The following is a 27,188-nucleotide window of genomic DNA, read 5'->3' on the forward strand; positions in this document are numbered from 1 at the left end:
TTGTGCCTACCAGCGTCTGTGTTTGTAGATATGAATCCATCTGGGTGCCTGTCTATATTATCTGGATGCCCGTATCTGTCTGTGTGTCTGTATATCCCTATCTTCGCAAATATATGACTATATATGTGTTTACAGGACTTACCTCATATAAACTTGATGATTAAAAACTGGGGGTGGAGGAGCTTGAGCGTGGGTACACTTAGTGAATCATTTCCAAATAAAAGAGTATAAAAAAGGGAGAAGTAAAGAAACTTTACAGTGGAGAGACCTGGCAGTCACTATTTTAACCGAGTGATCAAGTTTAACCTCACCAAGGATAAGGCATGTTGCTAGCATGTACCCCTGATAGGATATGATAAGAAGTGCACTTCATCCTGTAGCATTCTTCCCCCAGGACACATAGCCTCAGTCTCATGATGAGAGAAGCAAACAAACCCAAACTGAGGGACATTCTATAAAACACCTGACTAATACTCCTCAAAATGGTCAAGGTCATCATAAACAAAGGTGGACTGAAAAAACTGTCATAGAACAGAGACGACCAAGAAGATGTGAGGACTAAGTATAATATGATATCCTGGGTGGAATCCTGAAACAGAGAAAGGACATTCATGAAAAAAACTAGTGAAATCTGAATACAGTTAGCTTTCCATATCTACAGACTTTGCATATATGGTTTCAACCAACTGCAGATTAAAATTATTCAAAAAAAAGATAATAAAAATGTCACACATAAAAAACACAGTATAACAACTATTTACATAGCATTTACATGGTATTAGGTATTATAAATAATCTAGAGGTGATTTAAAGTATACAGGAGGATATGTGTAGCTTATATGCAAGTATTAGGCAATTTTGTATCAGGGACTGGAGCATTCATGCATTTTCGTAACTGTGGGAAGTCCCGGAACCAATCCCTCATGGATGCCAAGGGACAACTGCAATGTCTAGAGTTCAGTTCATAACAATGGACCAATTCTGGTCCTTTAGTTGTGACAAATGTGCCATGGTAATATAAGATGTCAGCAGTGAAGGAAACTGGGTGTGGAGTATATGGGAACACTCTGTACTACCTTTACAACTTTCTCTAAATCTGCAACTATTCGAGACCAGCCTAGCCAAGATGGTGAAACCTGTCTCTATTAAAAGTACAAAAAAAAAAAAAAAATTAGCTGGGTGTGGTGGCACATACCTGTAATCCCAGCTACTCGGGAGGTTGAGGCAGAAGAATCACTTGAACCTGGGAGGCAGAGGTTGCAGTGAGCAGAGATCACACCACTACACTCCAGCCTGGGTGACACAGTGAGACTCCATCTCAAAAAGAACAAAAACAAAAAACAAAACAGAACAAAAAAAAAAAAAAAAAAAAAAAACAAAAACAAAACAAAACAAAAAAACCCTGTGAGCCCAGACTGGCTGTCTCTCTGGTTTTATATCATGAGCCTCATGCAGGGAAGACCTGGAGAGCCCAAGCTCCAGGATGGTAGGTAAAACCTGGCTAAAGAGCCAGGAATGGAGCCTTCCTCAAAGAACTGGGAAGTGGAAGGAAAAGCGGTCACCACCCAAGCTACGGGTGGAAGTTGTTCTCTCAGGGGAAAGGAACATGGCTACTCCCAGTAGCTTTGTCTTCCAGTTGGGCCCCCATTATCTGTCCTACAGCCCACCAATGGCTGAATCCCAGGTGAGCCTCGTGGACCTGTGCCTTCAATGCCTAGCTATGACGGCTCATAATGACCCTGCTCCTTCCTTAACCACCTGAACAGACAGGCCTTGAGTCACAGCTTCCTTGGGACTGAGTAGCCTATTGTATTAGAGTCTGAGCATAAGGGGGACGTATCCAGACACAAGCAAACAAGCCTGCACACTGGCATAAGGGTAGGAAGAGCTAGCGCTGCTTCTCATAATCTGTGTGACCTTAGGCAAGCTGCTGCTGCTTTTTTTCCATTTTCTGAAATTTTCATTGAAATATAACATATGTACATAGAAGTGAACACATCATAATATTGAGCTACAGTTCAATACATTTTCATAAGGTCAACACATTCATGAATTCAGCAACCAGGTAAAGAAACCCAACTATTACCATTGTCCCAGAACTCTCCCTTGTGCCCCTTCTGGTCACTCCCCAACCAGGATAAGCAGTATCCTGACTTTTAACAACCTAAGTTTGTATTTTGAGTAAGTTTCTTAACCAATTTGAGCCTCAATTTCTTCATCTATAAAACAGATAATAATAGAGGTTTCTGCACAGGGTTGATGGAAGAATTAAATTAAGTGATGAATGTGCAGGGCCTAGCACACTGCATGGCACAAAAGAGGACGCTCAAAAATATTAGTTCTCTGTGCTGCCCTTCCCCATATAAAACACCTCTGCACATGTCACAATAACTAGAAATATAATAATGACTGGAATGTATTGAGCACATCCCATGTATTGAGCACCATGTTAAGATCATGTCCTTTGCAGGGACACGGATGGATATGGAAGCCATTATCTTCAGCAAACTAACACAGGAACAGAAAACCGAACACTGCACGTTCTCACTTATAAGTGGGAGCTGAACAATGAGAACTCATGGACACAGAGAGGGAAACAGTACACACTGGGGCCTGTCAGTGGGGTGGGGGGAGGGAGAGAATCAAGATAAATAGCTAACGCATGTGGGGCTTAACACCTAGGTAATGTGTTGATAGGTGCAGCAAACCACCATGACACACGTTTACCTATGTAACAAACCTGCACATCCTGCACATGTACCCCAGCACTTAAAATAAAGCACAATAATAAAGTAGATGAGCAGAGAGAGGGATGAGGCAGCCTTAACATAGGCAGATGGGGAGGACCATTTGCCCAAGCAACAACTTGGGGCTGCTATGGACAAAGGAAGATGAAAGGAAACTGTGAGCCCCTGACCCTGCCTACAGCTCTGGGGAGGAGGGTGGGCAAGAATGATAAGCTGCCAAGATATCATTTCTGCTTTCAGGCCAAACCCACACAGAGCTGTCCAGCTGCAGGAGTTGCCTTTCATGGTAACAGTCCTAGAAATGAGGACAGACAAAGTGCCAGTGGGGGAAAGCAGAATCTGGTTTACTTTAAGAATGAACTTAGGCCAGGTGTGGTGGCTCATGCCTGTAATCCCAACACTTTGGGAGGTAGAGGTGGGAGGATCCCTTGAAACGAGGAGTTTGAGACCAACCTGAGCAACATAGCGATACCTCCATCTCAATAATAATAATAATAATAATAATAATAATAATAATAATAATTAGCCAAGCATGGTGGCTCTTCCCTGTGGTCCCAGCTACTCAGGATACTCAGGAGGCAGAGGCAGGAGGATCACTTGAGCCCAGGAGGTCAAGACTGCAGTGAGCTATGATGGTGCCACTGCACTACAGCCTGTGTGACAAAGTGGGACCCTTTCTCTTAAAAAAAAAAGTTTAAAACAACTGTTATTTCTAGAGATTGTTTAAACAGCACTAAATCTGTCTCCCCAAGCAGCAACCAGACATACTGAGAAGAACACATAGAACAAATTAGAAAGCACGGGAATCCCTGCCTCCCCTTACCTCTACTCAGTGGCCAATCCCCAGGCCCCATCAAGCAGGTGCATGTCACTTATGTCCAGGGCAGGGAAGACATTCAGAGGCTCTGGCCTATTAGCAGCTGAAGGAAAAAATGGGTTGGCTGCTCAAGAACCCCTACCCAGCCTGACTTCTCCCAGAATGCTTTGCACCCAAGTTGTTCACATTTAAACTGAACTACTGTGTTAATAATATTGTTGTGTTTAGCTAAAAAAAAAAAAAAAAAAAAAAAAAAATGGAATTAGACAAAAAGCAGTTCTGAAGTCACAGTGAAATAAAAAATTTAAAAAGTCCACCGGTAGTAATAACTTTTATTGAACTTTTACAGTGCCTCAAGAGCTGTGCACTTATCATGCATTATTTTATTCTCACGACAACCTTACTCAGTTTACTCTCTTATTCGCTCCATGTTACAGGTGAAAATACAGAGGTGTAGAAAGGCTACATGACTTAAGAGAGCCAGAACTCCATGCAGGCAGTCTGGCTCCAGAGACTGTGCTACTGACCACACTATTCAGCTTCCCATCTGTGTCTCTCCTCCACCAGACTTTGAGACACCCTCAAAAGCAGGCATTGTTTGATTCATCTCAGCACAAGTCCTGACACACAGTAGTATCAATAAATACGTAATTGAATCAAGTAAGGCTGAGACTGCCTGGGAGACGAACATTGTATGCCTTGCCAAGCCAGCTTATTTGAAAAAAATATTTTCCAAACTTGCAAGGAATTACACAAGTTGGGCAAGAGTGTCCTGGACTGGCACATAGGAATCTCCCAAACCCATCCCATCCTCTGCTCTGGAATTACATTTTAGGAGGTGTGGATTTTGTCTTTGGCTAGGATGTCAGACAAAGTATAGGTGAGTTCCCAGCCCTGTGGCAAAAGTTTAAGCATTGGACAAGTAACTAGATCCCACAAAAAGTGTGATAATAAAGATTTTGAAATACTTGAAGCTGACGGCATTAGAACCAGAGGAACTTCTCATCCAAGGCATTTTTGCAAATGTTCCTGTCTTCCACTAAGCAATGCTCTGGTTGGGTAGAGTTTGGACCCTTAGCAACCGTTATCCCAATTCTCAGAGCCTGGCCTGAGTGTAAAGCAAATAGTGCTCTGGTGAGTTGTGGGCATATATTCTCAAGCTCTTGAGGAGTGTCTGTCCCAACAAGACACCAGGAACAAACATAGAATATTCTCAACCAGTTCAACAAGGTTTAAAACATTAAGCAGTATCTCTCAGGCAATCCCTGGTCAACTTAATTCAGTGAAACACTATTGACACCGACAATGTTTCTTCTGGTGATCCCTGCCCCCAGGAAGCTTACACAGTCTAGCAGAAGAGACAGACATCCCAACTTTACTCTCATCCCATCATGATGGGTCATGAGGCTCGCTCAAGTGCATCTAAGAGTCCCCAGAGTTCATCTCACATATGTTCCCCCACTCCCCCTGGGAAAAGACTGGTTCAGCAACCACAAGGTGGAACTGAATGATTCTGACACCGTTTATTCCTTAGCAGCCTTACACTAGGCATGACCCCAGCTGCCATGCCATCCCACGTCCACCCAGCATGGCTGCCATTCCTTCCAGTGAATGTCATGCTCTCTGGACTCCACAGGACATCTCAGACTGTTACAGTCACCATTTCTTCTCTTACTGCTACCTCTCCTAGTCACCAGGGTACCACCACCAGACATGCCGCTGGGTCTTCTAGGCATTGTGGAGACTTCTGTTGGTTACCACTGCTCCCACCAGAGCATAAACTCTACAGCTGGGTTGCCTGGATTCAAATTCCAGCTCTGCGACTTGCTAACTATGTAACTTTGGGCAAGTTAACATAATTGCTCAGTGCTTCAGTTTCCTCACCAGCAAATGGTGAAAGATAGTAATAACTAACTCCCTGGTCTTTTTACCTGATGGGTAATACTCTACGTGTTAGTCTCTATTAGAGCAGTTCTAATAAAGCCGCTGTATCATCAAATATTTTTTACCTGAAAGTCAAAAACATGAAGAAAATTCTGGAAAGATGGCAGTGGCGGTGCATATTTTTCCAGTCTCTTCAAACCCCCACATGAAAACTGACAGAGCAACTATATGACAACCTCTGCCTCATGGATAATATTTATAATGAAACTAGATGATAAGTTATCCCCACAAACTTCGAAATACTAGCAAATGGGGACAACCCACCAACAGCCGTAAGACCTGCTCAGTATCTTCTATTAGACTGTTTTCATGCTGCTGATACAGACATATCCAAGACTGGGTAATTTATAAAGAAAAAGAGGTTTAATGGACTCACAGTTCCACATGGATAGGGAGCCCTCACAATCATAGTGGAAGGTGAAAGGCACATCTGAACTGGTGGCAGGCATTGTAAAATCATCAGCTGTCGTGAGACTTATTCACTACCATGAGAACAGTATGGGGGAAACTATGACCATGATTCAATTACCTCCCACCTGGTCCCTCCCACAACACATGGGAATTATGGGAGCTATAATTCGAGATGAGATTTGGGTAGGGACACAGTCAAACCATATCGTATTATCTTATGAGAAGATGAAGAAAGAAGCAATAAGGTGGCATCTGATGAACATGGGAAAGGAGAACCCAAAATAGCTCTGAGTATTTACTGGAAAGCACAGTACAGGAATTTGAGAACAGTAGCTGAAACTAGAAGGGGATTTGCCTTTCCGATATAGCTGAGTACAGGGTGTTTTATGAACTCTCAATACTGACCCACCAGGAATCTCTTCTACAACAAAGCACCACATTAGGGAGAAACTCCTGGGAGTGGAATCCAAATTCAGTGCGACAGGGACAACAGAGGCACAGGAACGAGATATTCAAATCAATGTGAGGGAAGAAAGCAGAGTTAGGAACGCTCAGAGAGCAGGTCATCATATTTTTGGACCCTATACTAAAAGAAGGTGGAGTTCTATAAAGTTAGAATAGGTTTCCTGAACCCTGCCTTCTTCTAAAGGTCCATGAAAACTAATTTCACTTAAAAATGAGCAACAGAAAATTATTGTAGTCTCATCCCATATATAGTTATTTCAAAAAGAGAATAAAGAGCAGAATAATATCTCTACAATGAGAAAAATGCCAGAAAAAAAATGTACTCTTAAAACAGATAAAACTATAACAAAATAAGCTTAAAATTTTGAGGAAATTATAAAAGACAGGAACAAGAAACATACATTCTCAGAAAGGAAATGTCCTAACTCGGAAAGGAATTAAAGAGGGGAAAGTCATTTCAGAAACAAAGATGAAACAAGAAATACATAAGATAATACCTTTAAAAATCAAATGCAAAAATGAAGAAAACTTTGAAAATAAAAAAAATGAAGAAAGTGAAACCCTGTCTCTACTAAAATACAAAAAATTAGCCAAGCATGGTGGCAGGTGCCTGTAGTCCCAGCTACTTGGGAGGCTGAGGCAGGGGAATCTCTTGAACCCAGGAAGCAAGGTTGCAGTGAGCCAAGATCTCACCACTGCACTCACTCCAGCCTGGGCGACAGAGCAAGACTCCATTTCAAAAAAAAAAAAAAAAAAGAATTTGAGAGAAAACAACAAACATTAAAGTTAGGTAAGAAGATCCAACAAACACACAATGTAAGTTCCTAAGGAATGAATTCAAAGCACAGAAACATGGTAAATACTAAAACTGTAAATCAGAAAACTTTCACGTGTGGGAGGGGAATTAAAACTACGCTTTGAAAGAACATACTACATACATGAAAGCAAACACGCAAGACATACTCTAGTAAGATAGTAAGATTATTGCACAAGAGAAAAGAATGAGAAGGAAGGCAGGGAGGCAGGGAGGGAAGAAATTGTTTGTGCATCTAAAAATAAGTGCATGTTACCCATAAGAGACAGAAAATTGCGCTATCATCAGATTCTGAGAGAAATACTTTATACCAGAAAAAGTAGAGTTGCATATTTAAAGTACTCAAGGAAATAAAGTGTGAGCCAAGGATTTTATATTCATTCAAAATGACTTTCAAGTGTGAGTAGGAACTCTCAGCTCTGATGACAGAAGTGATGTTGGGCAAAAATCCTTCAAGAATGATTAAGAAGATAAAATCCGTGAGACTTGGACACTGATTCATATAGATGATGAATGAGAGAGAGTGAAGAGATGAGACCCAGATTTTTTACTTGAGCAGCTGAATGGATAGGAGAAATAAATTTGGAAGACACAATGATAGGTTCAGTTTGTGACATGGTGAATCTAATAGACCTACCATCTCTTGTTTTCAAGAAGTCTAGTCCCTCTTACTGGACTGTCCTCTCATAGAACTTCATTCTAAAAACTTCCAGGCACTCCCAGCATCCATACAGAGTGCATGGCCGACATACTGTCACAAGTCTCATCCTGAATATTCTCACAAGTTTCATTCATTCAACAATATTTACTTAGAGTCAAATAGGTGCCAGGAACTGTTCTAGCTACTTAGGATTTATTAGTAAGCAAACAAACCAACATCTCAGCCCCTGTGGAGAGTACATCATAGCAGGGGAAAACAGACAACAATAATAAATATAATAAATAAAAATGAATACAGTATGTTAAAAGCAGATGATTTCTATTAACAAGTAGCGGTACAATAAGGGGTACCACAATTGTCTTGTGGAAAGCAGGGAAGTAACTGCCACTTTAAATAAGTGGTCAGAGCAGGGCTTATTGAGAAGCTAAGATTGAGCAAACACTTCAAGGAGGTGAAAGAATTAGCTGAAATGTGGGTACTGAGCATTGCAGGCGGTCAGAGACTAGCGCAAAGGCCTTGGGAGGGAGGATGCCTGCTTTGTTTGAGACACAGTATGGAGATAAGTGTGGCTAGAGTAGAGTGACCAACAGAAATATTAGTAGGAGGGGAGCTCAGAGAAGGGGTTAGGCCAGATCACATAAAGCCATGAAAGCCATTGTAAGCACTTTGGTTTTATTCTGAGTAAACAAAATACTTCCCAGGTCCCCCAAGAACTCTTGCGACCAGATGTCATCTAGGTCCATCTAGCCCATTCTCTATAACACAACAGGAAGACTCTCTCAGTGAGGGCTTTATAAAAACAACACTTTAGATGACTTTAGAATGACTTAACCTCTGCTATGCAGTGAACTATAAACTGTTTAATAAACAGCTAATTAAACCATAATTATTTACATAACAAGCTATAAATAATTTACAGCATAGTTACGCTATTCACTTCCCATCCCTCCGCACCAAGGCTCTTGTGAAGACCCAGTCAAATGCTACTAAAGGAAATGTGACTACTCTAATCTTGTTCACATTTTTCATGTTTTCATTGCTCTGCTTCTGATCTGCTTCTGAATACCACGCTGAGCTGCGTCAGCATAGGCTCTACTGTGCATCGGGGGTTTTATGTAAGTGGCAGGCAATTCTTCGTCTCTCCAACCCTAACCACTCCAAGTTCACATTTTAAGTGTAAACCCTGCCCCAGAGTTTGGTGCTGAGCAGCTTGCAAGATGGGCGGATCACGAGGTCAGGCGATCAAGACCATCCTGGCTAACACAGTGAAACCCCGTCTCTACTAAAAAAATACAAAAAACTAGCTGGGTGTGGTGGTGGGCGACTGTAGTCCCAGCTACTCGGGAGGCTGAGGCAGGAGAATGGCGTGAACCCGGGAGGCGGAGCTTGCAGTGAGTTGAGATCTGGCCACTGCACTCCAGCCTGGGCGACAGAAAGAGACTCCGTCTCAAAAAAAAAAAAAGTTTCTAACTTGCCACTGACCCATCTATGCAATACCAGAAACATTGAGAAGGTTTTTGCTCCTTCAATGGGCTCCGCAAAATGCCTCCTGCGCCCACCTGCAGTGGAAATGCCCCCTTTTCCTCTGAGCTTCTCTGTGTTCTCTCCTGTCTCCATGCATTAGTCCTCTGCTCCAAGCTGCAGCAGCAGAAAAAGTTTTCAGATCAACATTACTCAGAAATCTCCATTTTTCACTCTTCATCCTATTCACTTAATATTTGGTGTTCAGTATCATTTTCTGACATGTGTTCTATATCATTTTCTGTTAATTAAACTGTTCAGTACAATACGGTAAGAGAGTAAATCCTATGGTATAACCCCAGGGGTCCTGGGGGAGGCAAAATGAGACCCACCAACCCACCTTGAAGCTAATACTGAGAGTAATTTGTGACATGGGCATGGATTATGGCACTGTCAACACTTTATTACATCCATTTCTCCAGGCTGTGGTCTTCTCTCAATTGGTAGAAGTGTTTGAGGGTAAAGAAGAGACTTGACTATTCTAACAAATTATTTTTAATGTAGCATAGTTCCAAGCATACTATGAAACAAACTATCTCTTGAGTACCTTCTGCATAGCAGGCACATATCAAGAACTTGCACATATGATATCTAACTAGTATTTAGTAAAATGCTATTTATTACTCTCATCTTACAGAGGAGGAGAAACTGAGACTCAAAGAGGTTTTTGCACCTAGCCAATGACAGTGCCAGATTTCAGTCCAGTGCCTGATTCCAAAGTCTGTGCTCTCAGCACCTCCGCAGTCTGTCCAGAACCCTAATGGAACTTCTTGTTATTTCGGTTTCAGAAGGCCAAGGAACAGGAATTTAGTTCCAGGTAACTGTTTCCACTCCTATCAGCCAATGTGTACATCTGACAGTTGCCTTCTCTTTGATGACTCAGAGCCCCATCTTGTTAACTGTCAAACTCCAGCATTGTAGATGCCCTCTAATTGAGAGAAGACATTATTAACACTCTCTGATCTTTCATTAACTCATGAATGACTTATTTTTTAACCTCTAAAAATGGTATTTGTGTATATCTGTATTGCCAGTATATGTATGAGAGTCATTATGATGATATAAGCCACAAGAACACCTGATTAGGAGCCATCACCTGTGCCCTCCTCCCACTCCCTCCTCTTGATAGCTGTGTGCCCTTACATATGACACGTGTCCTCTCTGAGCCTCAGTTTCCTGGCCTGCTCATTCCCCCCTTATTTCCAACCATTGTCCCAGCCCTGAGTTATTTCAGTCCCGCTACTGTGACTTCCAGCCTCCCAGGCTTTGCACATGTTGGTCCCTCTCTCCCACTTCCTCTTTACCTTGCTGACTTCTACACATCCTTGAAGTCTTGACCTAATGTCTCTTCTGAAGGAGTCCTCTGTGACTCCTCAACAAGTTTATGTCCCATGTGCCCCACATGTCTGTAGCACTCTGTCTTTCCCCTGATCTACACTGGTCTCAATTGTTTAACAACTTTCAATTGTCTGTTTCACCCCCTAGACAAGGCAGGGCAGATCTTGTGTCTGTCTTGTCCTCCCTACATGCCACCATGCTACATGCTAAACTATCTGCAAGGCACTGGACCTGACACACTAACAATGCAGCTGGTTTATATGTATGGAACTTAATTATATTTAAACATTTATCAAGTGGGAATAATAATAAGCTATACTGCTGTCCTGTCTCATTGGGTTGTGAGGGTCACAGAGATAAAATCCATAATCATTATAATGGCATTAATTGAGGATGGGCCCTTGCCAATTATCATGGGGATTGATTCATATGTATTATCTCAGTTGGTTCTCACAATGACCCTGTGAGGAGGGTACTCTTATGATCTTATTTTACAGATGAGGAAACTGAAGCTTAGCAAGGCCAAGTAACATATCTGACATCACACAGATCACAAGTGGCAAAGTTTGGCTCTGAACCCAGCTCATCAGTGTCTAGACTATATGTTCTTCAGTGTTATGTTAAACTGCTTTAGGCTGCGCTCTGTTCCAACATCATGTGCAGTACTGTCAGGTAAAATTTATAAATGCATTCCTATACACACATCCAGCTATTCCTATTGTTTGTCATGAATTTTCATGGCAGTAACAAGGGATTTGATGTATAGACTAAAAATGGTTTAGCTTTGTTTTTTCTATTCTGTTCTTCTCCCTACTTTAAAGAGAATATTTTCATTTGCCAAAGTGGACATTTAGGAGAATTCACAGATGTAATGTGCCCATTCCCATCCTGATACCTCTGCATGGTTCTGTGAAGTGCAGGTGAGTGTATAGAAATCACCACTAGAGGGTTTCCAAGAGCCAGTCTCCAGAACTCTACAAGGCTAGTGTTCTACAAGGCTCCAGAACTCTCCATCAGTCTCCAGCCACCACTTGGGTACCTTGCCTCCACCATGCCCTGGCTCCACTCCCAAGCCTCAGGCTCCTAAGGAGGATTCTCTGTTTTCAGTTGTAGGCAGACCCAGGGAAAAAAGATTTTTCACCTGGGGCTGCACTGGCAGCTCTGCCCTCCAAAAGGGCCCCCAGGTGCAAGAGGCCAGGAGAAGTTGCCTGTCTCAAGTCCCATAGCCAGTGCACAGTGGGGCCAGGCCTGGAGACCTAGTCTCCTGGTGTTTTCCAGGGGCCTGCTCAGAACAAGCCCTGTTCTAGGAGCTGAGGCTACAAAGTTGAACAGGAGAAAATCCCAGCCTTCATAGAGCTCAGCCAAGACCCAAACAGGAAAAAACAAACAAACAAACAAAAAAACACCAACAATTCAATCTGGTTATAATTATAAGGATAGTTGAAGTGTTGAGTTCCAGCAAGGAGTCAGGCAGTGTCTAAGCCCTCTCTATATATTATCTCCTTTAAGCCTGCCCACAGTCGTGTGAGGGAGGTACTATTATTACCCCCGTTTACAGATGAGGAGACTTTTGTCTGGAGAGGCCACATGGTGAGTAAATAATGGAGCCATTACTCAAACTCAGGCCTCTAGAGTTCAGAGCCTCAGCTTCTATCAACTAAACACCACACTACCATCAAGAAGCTATGAGCAGGATAGACTAGGATCACAGAAGACAGAGGGCCTGACTTCGCCTGGGAATATTTACACAAAGGAGATGACATTTGCCCTGGTTCTTAGAGGAGAGGAGTTGTCAGGATGACAAAGGCAAAAAGATTTCCACATAGGGGAGGCACCATGTACAAAGACCCAGAGGCATATAGCCAAAAAGTCATATGGCAAGAAGTTTCACTAGACTATAGCATCAGGGGCCTCTGAGGGAGGGACCAGGAAGGGGTCTGAAGAGAGAAACAGGGACTAGTTGATCAAAGACCTTGAATGCCATGATTAGGGATGTGGATTTAATCTCAAAGGCAACTTGGGGCCACCAAAAGCATTTTAGAGCAGGGAAGTGACAATAATTGTGCAAAGAATCAGTAAAATATGAATCACAGCCAGGTTAAATCCTAGGCAGGAGAGGAGCCTGTTGGGAAATGATAGTTAGAAACAGAGAGAGAAGACAGAAGCCTGAATTAAGGCAATGGCATGGGATAGGAAGATCTGGGAGGGAGAGGATAGGATATGCAGGTGAAGAAGAGGAAAGAATTGAAGTTGACTCCCCTGGTTTCTCTTGCAGCTGCCCTCGCTGAGATAGGAAACACATCCAGGGAGGAACTGTTTTCATTTGGTTTGATTACAGGGTGTGGCCTCTGACAAGTGGAGAATACAAGGCCACAGCAGAAGTGGGGGTCAGGCCTTGCAGAGGGGCCATCAAAGGGGGCCCCAGCTTTCTCAGGAAGGAGACTGGACCTGGTGAATCACACATGACCCCACCACAAGCCCATCTAATACCAGCCACGGTCACGGTGCCGCCACATAATAAGCACTCTTCTCAATTTTGGGAGTCTAGGGACTGCAGCTCATTAAGGTTTGGACTGTGTTAGTGCTGAACATCCCATAATTGCATAGCTTGCCTGACTCTCTGTCATTAGCTCCCTGACTTTCTGGGCTCCACCTCTCCTACTGGATTTGCTGCTTGACCCCAGTATGCAAAGTCTGGTTAAACAGAGCAGTTCTGGCTGTGTGGTGGGGGTTGCCTGCTGCTGTCTCTGCCCCTTCCAACTCCCAGTGGATCAATTGTCCTCAGCCATGAACTTTGAGCTGCCATCTCACTATGCATGAAATCCTTCCTTTGCAAGTATGAACGACTGATCCTATTACTCACACAGAGGACGGGAATTAAAAATTGAGGTCAACGCAGATGGACTGGCAATGAGTCACATTCCCTTCATGATGGAAAACCACCGCAGTCAGGAGCTTGTAAGGTCCCTGGCCAAGGAGCTAGAGGGCTCAGGGGCCAGGACTCAGGTTTGATTTCCTTAGTCTCCACAGTGAACTGAAATCTGAAGTTGATGCTATTAAGATTGTCCCCTTGCCTGGAGAGCAAGGAGGGCATCCAAGACCATGAACGTGGCTCCCAGGAGTCCTATCCAGCTCCCAGAAGTTGCCTATTCCCCAAGTAGCTTTGCTCATTGCATTCTGATGGAGGCTGTCCTAAACATCTGGAATGAGGGGACTGAGTCCTAGAATTTGGGCTTTCTGAAGTCTAGCAGACACAAACACAAAGCCAAATGCAACTACAATCATCTCCACATATCAGGCTACAGGCCAGATGACTTTTTTCTAAGCTGGAATTATCTAGGGTGGAGTTGGGGTGGGAGAAGGGAGTAGCAAAGTCTCATACCAAGAAATTGCAGTATGAAACAGTATTCTCTATACAATATTTCCTCAGGGGTATCCCAAAGTCAGAAGAAATTAACTCACCCAACAAAAAGGGAAGATTACCAACTATAGTGCATCTTTGATGTACCAAGAATCTTCTGCTCCAGGTCTCACTGTGGTTTGATGATTGGAGATTGCCATCCCCATTCTACAGAAGGAGAAACTGAGGTCTAGAGGCATTGTATAACTTGTCTAGGACCTCATTGTTAATAGTGGCAATAAAGCTAAAATTGATTGAGTACTTATTACATTCTCGGCAGTGTGCTAAATGCTTGATTCAATCTTAATGGCTTAATTAACCCTCAAAACAATCCTATGAGATTCCCAGAACTGAGATTTGCTAGGCAGGGTGACTTGGCCAACATCGCACAGTGAATAAGTGGAAACAAAAATCCAAGCTATGTAAGACCAGAGCCTTGTTCTTAATTATTATGCTATGCTCTTTGATGGTTTTTAGCAATTTAGCTAATACTGAAACCCTCAAATGCAAGCTGGAGCTCTTTCTGCTATGCAAGACTGCCTTTATGTGACATATGATTGCCTTTTTATAGCTTATGATCATATAAAGATGATGGAGTGTCTGGTCTTTTTTCAAACCCTTGTCTGGTTTCTTTCTGAGGAAAATTGGGGTGCATGTTTTCAACATTCAGGACAGAACTTCTGGCCCTGGCGTAAACATGACAGACCTCTGATGAATTTGTAGCAGCATCAGGGAAGCCCAAAAGATCATATAAGTAGTGACACAGTGGGGAGTGATCCTCATGGGATCTGCCTAGGGGTCTCCTTATTCCCTCAGTAGCCTTGCCCTGCCTCTGCCCTTGCCTTGTGGACCACCTCCTTCATTCCCCAAAGCCTACCACTGGGAGAAGGTCATTGTACCTGACCCCTCAGAGGCCAAAGAGAACAATTTTCCCAGCTCAGAAGATCTGTGCCCTGGCCTCCAGCTACTGGTACCTGTTCCTTATTCCCAGCTTATCCTGCTGATCTGGTGTCCAGTGTCCCCAAAACTCTAGGGCGAATAGTTTTTGGAAGTCTATGCCTATTCTTTTCTTGGCTCATTTTAATTTCTTTTCATTTAGAATGGAACTTTAAAAGTCTTCAAAGTCTGGAATTCTCTGCCTTACTTTATTCTACCTTCTGTGTGAAGTGGGGAGTTCTCTGTAAAGGAACAATTTACTATACCCGAAACACTTGGAAGTGACCTCCAAAATGTACTAAGCACCCCAAATGGGCCAGGCACTGGGCCTATATGCTAGGATTACAGAGGAGAGATGTGAGAATATGGTCCCCATGAGGGCAGAATCGTTTATTGCACAGTGACATACTCCCTATACCTACAACAGCACCCAGTAATTCATAGGCACTCTGTAAAGGTTTACTAAATAATTGTAAACAAACAATTATGGCTCACTGTGCCACAAATGCCATTTTGAAGTTAACACAGAGGGTTAGGGGAGCACAGAGAAGAGATATGTAACCCAAGCCAGAATATCTCAGTAGGTTTTCCAGGCTAGCCTTTAAATGATGCCCTAAGTGTCCCAGGAAAAGAGTTAGTATTGGAAGAGGATAGAGTTTCAGATGGAAGAAACACCATGTGCAAAGAAGTAGAACCATGGACTCATGTGTTGAGAAAAGGGCAGGTTGCTAAGTGGAGCCAGAGGGGTGGAGGTAAAGTTGAAAATGGACTCATGTGTTGAGAAAAGGGCAGGTTGCTAAGTGGAGCCAGAGGGGTGGAGGTAAAGTTGAAAATGACTGGCTCAAATTTTGCAGAATATTAGAATGTTAGGATCCATGGGTTTATCTGTATTATATTCCATCAAGGCAGGGCACCCTAGGCTACTCCACAACCCCACAATAGAATACTTTTCCTGGATATACCAAGGGGCTTCTATAAAACCTGAACAGGGTACATTCTCAGATGTGAGGAGGACTCCCAAACTACAATGCCTTGAAATGTCCCTCCCAGCCACAAGGCAAACACTAGATCCCTTTGCACATTTCACAGGAAAAAATGAGAACTTGTTTTAGCAATGCGTTTGTTTTCCTATCCCTGTGGCACTAACATGGGTTATTTTTGTCCAAAAAAGGGACAAAAGCATTCAAAACCCACTCATAGACTTAGAATGTTAAAGCTGGAAGGGTCCCTGGGGATCTACCTCCTCATCCTCAGATGAAGAAACTAAGGTTCAGGGAGAGAGAAAAATTGTCAAAGAACATACAGAATATTAGTGGAAGGCTGGTCCCTGGCTCCTAATCCATGCTCCCCACTGCACTGTGCTCTCCTGCAGGGGATTTGATGATGAGATTGCAAACTTTTTTCCAGTGAACTTAAATGCAAAGACTAAAAATACTTCTTAATTATTCTTCATTAGAAGAAAACAAAGTCTCTTCAACTCTCTGACTCCTTCAACCAATTAAATCTTTGGCTCCCACTCAAAGGGAGTATTTAAATTAATCAGGATAAATCTCTGGCTTACCCTTTCCCTCCAAACAGTAATTTTGTACTGAAAAAATGAGAATAGCTTGCTGGAGACAGAAGAGTGTCTTCGAGAAAAAAACACAATCCAATCTATTTAATTTAATTTCTCACCATCACCTGAGACTCCCTAGCCAAGAGTTAATCATTCATTTATCAAATAGCTATTAAACATCTATTTACTCAACAATCACTTACTGAGATCCTACTGTGTGCATTCTAATCATAGTCAGGAACATAAATATGAATCAAATATGAATTTAGCCCTTAGGCCCTCAGGACATTTATCCTTGAGCAGAAAAGATGACATATACATAAATCGTTATTGGCCTACCCCAGACTTGGTTCAAAGTAAGTTCTCAGTCCAAAGTAAATCTCATTCAAATGAATGAATGAAATTGATTTCTCTATTACAGATAGTTGCTATGTGAGAACTCCACTGAAATGGGGACACAGAGATTCTAAGATTTACTGAAGGCTGAGTGAAAGCATTAGCTTAAGAAACACAACCCAGAGGAGGCAGGACTCCAAAAGGTGGGAAAGCAGACTGAAGAGTATTGTGACAGCTACATTCCCCTCTCTGGGCCTCAATTTCCCCATCTTATAATGAAGGGATGGCATAGATGAACTCTGGGGAAACTCTAGCAACAATACCCAATACCTCTATGATCTTGGTTCCCAGCACTGTACAAAAGTATAAATCCAGCCTCTCCTCTTAAAAATAACTATTGAATCATTGTCCCTCTGCCTTCTCAGGGTCACACCCTGTGTTTCTGTGGATTTCTCTTTGGAAATGGGAGAAAGGATGGAATTCGAGTCTAGCTTTGATTGGCCTTCTTTTCAGCTTAAACAACAGAAAAATATCCAATTATCCCATTCACAATTACAGTCTGCACATCGCACCACAGGCATAGAAAATGACCCAGCAGCAGAAAACTGGCCACAGAACAGAGGTACACATACGCAAGCCATTATCTGCATGGAGACAAGCTGGCCTGCAATGGCCCCCACTGGCTCAGGGAAGCTGGTTATCTCCCCAGCCTGCCATGGGCATCCAGGAAGTTGCCTGCCACAAACTGCAGCTGCATCCAGTCCGGGCTCATCTCATACTCCAAGCTGAACGGAAACCATGTGACAAAGTGTTTCACTCACAGGGAGAGGTCACAGATGAAAGCCCCAAACTGTACGCCTGTTACAAATCCAGGCCTGTTCAGGCCAAAAGAGAAGTTAGTGAATAATGACTGAGTTCCATGAAGGCAGGAAACAATGTCCAACTAGGTCACCAACATGTCCTCAAGCACACGGCACCATACAAAGCAGATGATCCGCACTCCATAAATATTTATAGAAGAACTTTGTTGAAAGCTAATGAATAAATAAGTACTTGCATAAATGAGTAAATGATTTGTTTATGGAAAAGACAGAGACTGGTTAGAGTACTACCCAGCACTCAGGTTTAAGCACCACATAGAAATATGTAACCTAGCTCTCTACCTGTCAGCTCTGTTCTTGAGCAAGTAACTTCACCTCCTCAAGGCTCAGTTCTCTCATGAGATAGACATTGTGATGTGCTGCTGAGATTCCCCTTTTTGGCAGGATTTATTGTCCCAGATGCTGGGAGTATCATTAGCCAACAGCCTTCAGCTTTCAGGCCCTCCAGATGTTCTCAGAGCCACCTCACCTAAGATCATATCCTTCCTAAAGATGTCTAAAAGTTTTAGACAAAATAAATTTAACAGAGTTTATTTGAGCAAAAAAACATTTCATGAATCAGGCAGCACTCAGAGCCCAGAAGAGGTTGGAGAGCTCCTCTGAAGCAGCATGGGTGGCAAGCTTTTATGGGCTGAACACAAAGGAGAACAAAGAAAATGCATGTAATGATTAAAGGGGAAAGATCCTAGTTAAAGGTTAGTTAATTTCGGATCAGTACAGTTTCTAGTTTCATTTTACTGTTGATGCTGGACTTCAGTTTGCTATGTAGAAACCTAAAGTATTGAAGCAGCCCCAGCCTAATGGCTTCCCAGTTTAAAATATTTTCTAACACATTCCAATGACAGATCAAGGTGGGACATGAAGGCCCTGGACATTTTGGCCAATGGACAACAACTCTGATTCCAAAGCTCCCTGTGAAATCAGTTGACTTCACTGAGCCAGGTTTTGCAGTTCAACTTCACCTTCTGCCCAGTCGTGCTTCCTTCCTCTCCCTTCCATAGGCATTGATTCCAAAGATGGTCACTAAAAACCATGCTGAACTCTAAACCCCACCTCAAAGGCTGTTTCCCATAGAACTCAACCTATGACCTCTTGTTTGCAAAATATAGATAATAATAATTATACCCACAGGTCACAGTGAAGACTAATAGCTGTGTGGAGTACCCAGCCCATAACAAGTACTTGAAACCGTAAGCCAGCTTCGTTGTGGGGGTTTGCAAAGGCCAGTCTATGAATCACCTTGACTCTTCACTGGCGGGGATTCAGAGAGAAAAGTTCCAAATGCCATAGATGATTTGTGTGCTAGATAAGTTATAGAAGGAAGTGGGGAAGGAAGGGGACGTTTGGACCCAGCCCTGTGTGGACCCTGGCCTCCAGCTTACACCCCAGGAGGCTTCCCATAAAGAAAGTTAAACCAAAGAACTGGGTCATCTGGATCCTGGCAGAATATGAAGGCCAGGTTGTGATGGTGGAGGGCACAACCCTAGGAGTACGAAGCCTGCGTCCAACACGCTGACCACCATGGCTATATTCCAGCAGCACCACCACCATGCCCAGAACCAACAAGAAGATCAGCATCCCAGAGGGAAAGATGGGAGGCCAGAGGAGCAAATGAAGACCAGCTAGGGACATAGCAGCCACAGTCTCCTGCTATCCAGGAAGTTCACCTCTGGCCCCTTCACTGCCACGAATAAATCTTTGACCACCCCCCAGGGAGGTACTCAGACCGGAGACTGCATCGGTTTCACTACCTGGGGGGAGGGAGAGAGATTATTATTGTTATTTACACCAGCAGTCCCCACCCTTGTCGGCACCAGGGACCTTTGGCACCAAGGACTGGTTTAGTGGAAGACAATTTTTCCATGCAGGGAGGCTGTGAGTGGTGGGTATTACATTCCCATAAGGAACATGCAACCTAAATCCCTCATGCGAGCAGTTCACAGTAGGGTTCGTGCTTGTATGAGAATCTACTGCCACCTCTGATCTGACAGGAGACGGAGCTCAGGCAATAATGCTTGCTCTTGCTGGCCACTCACCTCCTGCTGTGCGCGGGGCCGGTTCCTAACAGGCTGAGGACCAGGGATGGGGACCACTGATTTCTATGACCTGGGAAAGTGAGGCTTGTGTACTGCAAAGCACCCTGAGGCTCTACAGAGACCTTCCCTGCTGGATCCAAGCACTGCTACTACCTTTTAAAGCAGCTGTCACTGCCACTGTGTTGAAGAAAACACAGATGCATAGACAGCTTAAACAGTCACTCAAGGTCACAGAGCTGGTAGGAGGTGAACTGGGATTTGAACCCAAGTCTGATTCCAAGGTCTACATGCTTTCAACCACTTAGCCCCACATAAGCGATTCCAAGAGTAGCATTTTGTTCTTTTGCTTATTTTATTGTTTTTAAATATGAAAGCATCCCAGGAGACTCAGATACAGAGCTGAGAACCACCACACCCTGTCAGACCACTTCCTGTCACTCATGCCTGTTCAGCAACGGATGCCAACCCCAGGGCTAGGAAGCTGTTGCTCCTGACCTCTACTCTCTCCTAGGAATCCACATCTAGAACAGCCTTTTGTGCTGCTATTTACTTACAATGGTCTCAAATACCAATGGCCTCACCCATATGGTTTACCCAGGCTGCTGGATGCTTCCATGCAACATGGCAGTACTTGTTTATTTTTGTGCACTGAGGTGAACAATGGCACTGCAAAATAAAATTCAGTTTCAGTGGAACACAACAGAAAGAAGTCAATTATCCAGCATGAATTATTTATCTGGAGACAATAACCATGATGTTATTCCCCACAAGAGAGGACTCTGCAACTTGGAACAGGAGAAAAAAAGACGTGACTGCTACTGTCTGCCTATTATACTGCTTCAGATTGCATCATAGGCAAATTAACACTTCTGACATCCTGTAACTACATATGCACCTTCTCTGTGAATGTGGACCATGCATAGGCCCCTAGAACATACACAATTAACAGATTGCTAGGTCCAGGGATTCTATTCCCCCAGTGTTCTGGCTAGGCCTGGCAATGCTAGGCTGTGAACATATTAAAGGAAATACCACCCTCTCTCTGTTGCTCATCCCACCCTATCAGAACTGTAAGGATGAAGATATAGTTAAAAAAAAAAAAAAAAAAAAAAAAAGATTTCACAAGCTACATCTTCTATGGCCAGCCATAACTCCTGATGTTAAGTCAGTCTGGGGTCTTCCTCCCAATGGATTTGCTGTGCAAGATCAGTTAGAAATCATGCCTTGCCTCCTAATAATTTGATTCCTAAATCATTTGTATGTAATTTAATTTCCTGTGACCTTAAAACTTCTGAAGAGGTTGGAAGTGGGAGAGAGAGAGGGAGAGATAGGTCAGTGGTTCTCAGGAGCCTAAAATGGCCCAAGATCTGATCTTTGCACCTCATTCTCTACTCAGAGCACCTATTCCTCATGGGAAGCAGGAGAAATTAGCGTTGATTAAGCAGGTCCTATGCTCCAGGTAGGGGCTTCATACACATAATTTTAAATGCTCCTAAAACCCAATGATGCATGTATAAATTATCCTCATCTCATGGATGAAGAAACTAAAGCCCAAAGTTATGACTACTATGTAGCAGAACCAAGAACCAAGCTGGAGCGTTTGCACTCCTAACCACTGTCCTAAATGTCCCTGTGATGATGGCTTTCTCAACCCCAGCACAGGTTCAGATCTGACCATACCAGGACTGCAAGGGGGTGTTTGGAGGGATCTCAAAGCCCTGTAGCCAGAGCTGCTGCTATCCACCTGACTACACAGTTCCCAACCTACTCTCTGGGCAGGCGAGACTCAGGCTTCACTTCGACCAGGGTAGTTTCACTTTTTCCTGGTTTAAAATATTAGGCTGTTGAGAGTGTCTGTCTATGATTTCTTTTTCTCACTCAGGTCACTTGCTGAGGGTTAGGGGTCAGGAGAGGGATTTCTGGAAGAATTTCCCCATATCACCTATGTGAAGAGCTCCAACACACAGCAACAGGCACTCAATAAGTAATGACTCTGCGTATGTAGCTCTCAATGTGTGACACACACTTTGCATATATAGATTTATTTAATCCTCACATTCACTCTATGAAGAAGGCGCTATTATGACTTCCATTTCTACATGAGAAAAGTGAGAGACAGATGATAGGGTTCAGGAACTTGCACAGACCACGCAGCTAGTGAGAAGTATAGCTCAGCATTGAAGCCAGGCAGTCATGTGTCCAAAGCTGACCCCACTTCCCCATCTCATGAAAGGCCATCAGCCATTCCAGGCTAAGGCAGGCCCCATCTTGAAAAAACCACATACATCCTGACAGGTCTATATCTCAACATCTCTGAGTTCCACGTTAGAGGTGCTGTGTGCAAAGATAATTGGATCCCCATATGATGTCTTATTCTTGGCTTTCAGCTGCAGAGGAAATTCTGAGCAGCATTTCTAACCATGCTCTGAGTCCTCAGGAACATGCATGAATTGTATATCACATCCTAAAACCTCTTTATAATGATGGCTTTGTGGGATCAGATTGGTGTGTACACAGAGGCTAAACCAGTTCCAGTAGACTTTTAACAAATAATAATTTTTTCTGATTTTAAAAGCAACACATACTCCAAAACAAATAATAACCAAACAAACAATATTGAAAGTAATGACATAGTAAGATGAAATCCCAAGTAATTCAGATGGAGGGTTAAGGATAAAGGTAAAATGTCAGTGATACATGGAATATGTTAACACAAGACATTACAAAATAAAACGATGGCTTAATAGTTTTACAAAATCTACTTGGATTGTGTTGCCTCAAAATAACCCCATCAAAATGTCTCAGCAAAATAAATAAATGAGTAAATAAGGCTAAGTGAAATCCCCAAGCACTCTGAGGTTGCTGAGTTCCTCTATAGATCAAACCTACATTACAGTGACCAACTTTCCAGGTTTGCCAGGAATTTCCAGGGCCACAGGACTTCCATACCCAAATCAGTACAGGACCCGGCAAACAGGGACAGTTGGGCAGGAAAGATCTAGCACCCTGGCACTTCTAACACTGGTTCAGGTTCAGGCTCCAGGACCAGTCACATTAAACCAGAACCTGCCTTGCCACATCTTCCAGCTGTGTGCAGGCACTTCTGGTGGCCCCAAATGTCTCCTTCTTCAGACAGGATGTTCTCAAGCCCTCTCCCCTCATTATCTGGGCTTCACCTTCTTCTCAGTATGTGCCTTTCCCACCCTCCCTCATTGCCCAACTCAAGACAACAAGTACTTCCTAAGGATCAGCTCTATGCTCTGTTATCTCCTTGGTGCTCTGGGCAAAAGAGAAGACATCCAAGGGTAGAATGACACCTTCCAAAAGCCTCAGAGAGGGCCTCCACTAACGCCAAGGACCCCCAGGGGCTCCAGCCCCCTAGCCAGGCAGGATCAGGAGCCTCCTCTGGAGTCCTCTATCTTACTAGCACACCCACTTGATTCTTTGTTTCATGGTCAGCCTCAGCATTAGACTTCAGCTCATTAGAGGCTGGGATGTGCCTGATTCTTCAGTGTCCCAGGGTCCAGTTCCATTGATATTTGCTGAGTGAACATGGCATCCCCAATACATTATCCTTGGCTTCCTCCCCAGAAAATTGCATGGGAAGATGGGGTCACCTGCAGCCTCAGGATGCTGGAACTGGACCTCAGTCAGAGTTCAGATGGGGTAGGCCTGGCCTGGAGTAACAGCTGTAGGACTTACCGCTGACCCGGCAGGGTGATGGAGTCCAGGTGGCGACCTCCAGGCAGCGCCATCATGTTGATCCCAATCTGCAGCAAGGCCTGCTCGCAGCGGTCGTGACCCTGAAAATAGAGGGCAGGATGGCACAACAAGGCCCTAAGAGAGGAGGCACAATCACTTTCTCTCCCATTCCCAGGCCACAAGGAACCAAAGCAGGCAAAGAGGTAAGGCCTCCTAGCCCTCTTCTTCTTTTGAACCAGTTTTCACTCCACTATCCTCATACAAGTAAGGCAGAACCCAGATTTGATCTTGTTTCTAAGTCCCTAGTCCACTTTATATCTCTAAAATATTTTCTTATTCCAGTTTCAAATATTTGCCTGACTTATTTTGGTATGTATCAAATATTGGAACACACAGCCCGTAAGTATTGCATAGGACATACTTGTACTAAAAAAGTATCTATGGTTTATCTGAGATTCACATTTAACTGGGCATCCTGTATTACTTGCTAAAACTGGCAATTCTACATTCTAATTCCCTGGCTATTACCACTGTAGAACTGGGTTATTCACTGTGATTATGCTTAAGTCTGTCCTGGAAAATGTGACCCTGTTACTGGCATAGTGGTTGCTTTCCCAAATCCATTCCACTTCGGATGATGCAACTGTACCCAAATTGCCAGTGGTTGGTTCAGAAATAGGCATGTGACTCAATTTAGGCCAATGAGCCACGACAGGACTGCTTCTAGGAAAAGTGTTCTTTTTCCCAACAGAGAGCTGCAAGATGAGACAGTATATCTCCTGTTGGACTTGAACAAGGGAGCATATCCACTTCAATGCTGCTAGAGACCATCTTGCAATCATGAGCAGCACTAGCTGGAGAACAAAGTTAGCACACTCCAAGAAAAATATGCTGTGTCCTTGATCACTAAACCACTGAATCAACTAAGGCTGGAGTCTGGCCCAGCTCTAGGCTTCCTATTATCTAAGAAAATAAAAGCTCTTGTCGTTTAAGTCAGTCTGAGTGAGGGTTTTTGTTCTACACAGCCAAAAGCATCCTAATGAATAAAAGTAATCCAGGTTTCACGAACTCCCAATCCCAGCACCGAGGATGCAGCTGGCTTCCCTGTGCCTCACATTTGAACCCAAATCGACTACGCACCTGTTTGTATTTTTCTCCCTTGCCTTGTCCCTGCTGTGCTCCTGGAGGCCTTTTTGTACACAATCTCTTTTTTTCATTTCTCTCTCTCTCTGCCAACTCCTCCAAGCCCATGAGTAAGCCCTCCCTGAGGAATATGCAGATTCTGTCACCTTTGCCTGGGCACATCAACAGAAGAGTCTTACTCCGTGATTACACAGGAGCCCTATAGAAAAGGATGGAGGAGGAGCATTTTAACAGTGATGTGGGTGAACACGAAGCATTCATCATAATGCTGGGAAGAAAGAAGAAAATGGTCAGTCTGAAAAGTGTGGGGAGGCAGGAACCCAGAATAAACTAGGGCACTAGATAATTCCAGAGACTTGCTGCCATTGCCTGTTTCTCTGTCTGTGGAGCTCATTAGACTGTGAGCTTCCTCAGGGTAGACACCACGTGTGTTTCTGGCACTGAGCCAAGGGCCAGGCACTTAGCCTGCACTCTACACCTCTGTTGAAAGAATGAGTGGGATAAATTTTTAATACATTGATATTGAGCCCCATCTCTTCATCTGTAACCGAGGATAATAATATCTATTTTAAAGAGCTATTATAATGATGACATGAGATTAGGAATGTGGCAGTATACGGCCAACGTAAGAGCTAAATAAATAGTTAGCTATTATTATCGTTATGTCCTATAAGTCTGCTATGTGCTCAGCTCTCTGGTCATCTATGCTAAGGGAGATGTAGAAAATGAGATACAGCAGGTAACTCACCTAGCACAGCAAGAGGCTCAGCGAACGTTCATTAGCATATGTTATCACCATCGTTATTTCCATCATTATTATCATTACTGAGAAGGTATATTTTTGGAATTTAGTGAGCCAATAGGCTGAAAGGGATGGCACAAAAGAAAAACTAGAAACAATAAAATAAGGTGTTTGCTCCCTTTTGATATGTTTGACTAAAGTACAAAAAAGGAAAATACCAACTTCTCAGGGTAAAAGCTAAGATGTGATTAGATGGCAGTGAGCAAGTAGATTTTGTTTTACTTCCACATCTTCATCACTGAGAAGAAAAGAGGCAAAGTAAATATGTTGAAGTGGGGATTAGAGCCTAAGGTAGGAGAGGAGACAGGGAAATACTGAGAAAATTCCAGGACCCTTTGAAGTTTGAATCAAGAGGAAACTGTAGGATGAGGTGAAGCATACATACCATAGAGTATTAGAGGAACCTCTGACTCTGATTCAAGTCATTTCTGAGGGACCCAGAGGAAAAAAAGAGTTGTCATGAGCAGAAGCCTGAATGTAAGAAAGTGTTCTGAATTCCTAAGAGGCAGATTCCAGAAATACAGCTCTGTGACCATAAATTCTATAGCCAATTCTGGATCACCGACCTGTGAAGCCTTCAGAAAGCAGTGAGCACAAGAAGCCAGCTAGAACACAGCAGGAACAAGCCAAAACAATCAACTTCTTTTCCTTCAGGAGCCTCTGGGCTGTTAGCTGAGGGAACTGCAATAAGCCTAATATATCTCGATTTTTTTGAAGCATCCCAGTGAGGTGCCATCATTCATCCTTTTTACCCATGACTTCCCAGCAGGTATGCAGGGGGAGCCTGCCAGCTCACAAAACCTTCCTTCATGTGATCTCTTGTGTTCCCAGAGGCTGGGGAGGCACCTTAAGGACGTCTGATTGCATATGCATCACTGCCCTATTCACAGACTGTGTCATTATTGGCTGCCTCTTTGCCCCCAAAAGACAAGATTCCTTAATGTCTAAAGCCAAATCTTGCTGAATGTGGGATTAGGCACAGTCCTGACCCAATGACCTGCATGGTCAAGACTATGGGTTGTGAATCAGATTAAGCCTCAGAGGAATCACAGCTATTTTCACTAAGGATGAGGAAGAATATCTGAAAGGCGAGATAGGAAATACTTGTTTAACCCAGCTGATGTTTATAAAGTATCTATAACAATAATAATTATAGCTAATATTTACTGAGCATGTCTTATGTGCCAGGCATTGTTCTAAATGCTTCATATAGTATTAGTTCATTTAATGCTATCATCATCCTCTGTTACAGATGAGACCTCTTAAATTCAGTGAGAAGCACAGGTTAGTAGGTGGCAGAGGACTAGAGTCCAGGTTTGATGATTGAAGGGGAGGTGCTGGAGCAGATGAAGATAAGAGCCTGTGTTCAGCCTTTGCTAACAGACAGCCTGACTCCATTTCTGAATGGCAACACCCAACCCCAGGGGGCACTTCTCAGAGATGCCAGCACTCTTCCCTCTCACCAGCACCGCCTACCGCTCCCACTTCCCGGACTGTGAATCTTCCAGCTTCATCTAGTGCCAGCCCTCAGTGACACAGCCCTCAAGAAGAAAAGCAAACACTGCAGTCATATGGAAGGAGAAGGAGACATTTCTCTTTTGTTCCTCATTTATTGTCACTTTTGTGAAAGTCATATGGACAGAGATAGGCCCTAAAGGGTTTGGGGGATGGGAGATCAT

At 43.4% G+C, this 27,188-nt stretch overlaps 1 protein-coding gene across 2 annotated transcripts in view; it reads right to left on the bottom strand.

Moving 5' to 3' along the window:
* Positions 1-27,188, bottom strand: part of INSC (INSC spindle orientation adaptor protein) — a 131,783-nt gene that overhangs the window by 71,556 nt on the left and 33,039 nt on the right. Inside the window, exon 2 of one of the 2 annotated variants that reach the window (XM_008005910.3) lies at positions 23,565-23,665. In XM_008005910.3, the coding sequence (XP_008004101.1) occupies positions 23,565-23,665 (101 nt within the window). Of the gene's footprint in view, positions 1-23,564; positions 23,703-27,188 lie in introns of those variants that run through there. The other variant, XM_073023271.1, reaches the window with a different exon arrangement.

The sequence above is a fragment of the Chlorocebus sabaeus genome, chromosome 1 (genome assembly GCF_047675955.1).
Source record: "Chlorocebus sabaeus isolate Y175 chromosome 1, mChlSab1.0.hap1, whole genome shotgun sequence".
Classification (NCBI taxonomy): Eukaryota; Metazoa; Chordata; class Mammalia; order Primates; family Cercopithecidae; genus Chlorocebus; species Chlorocebus sabaeus.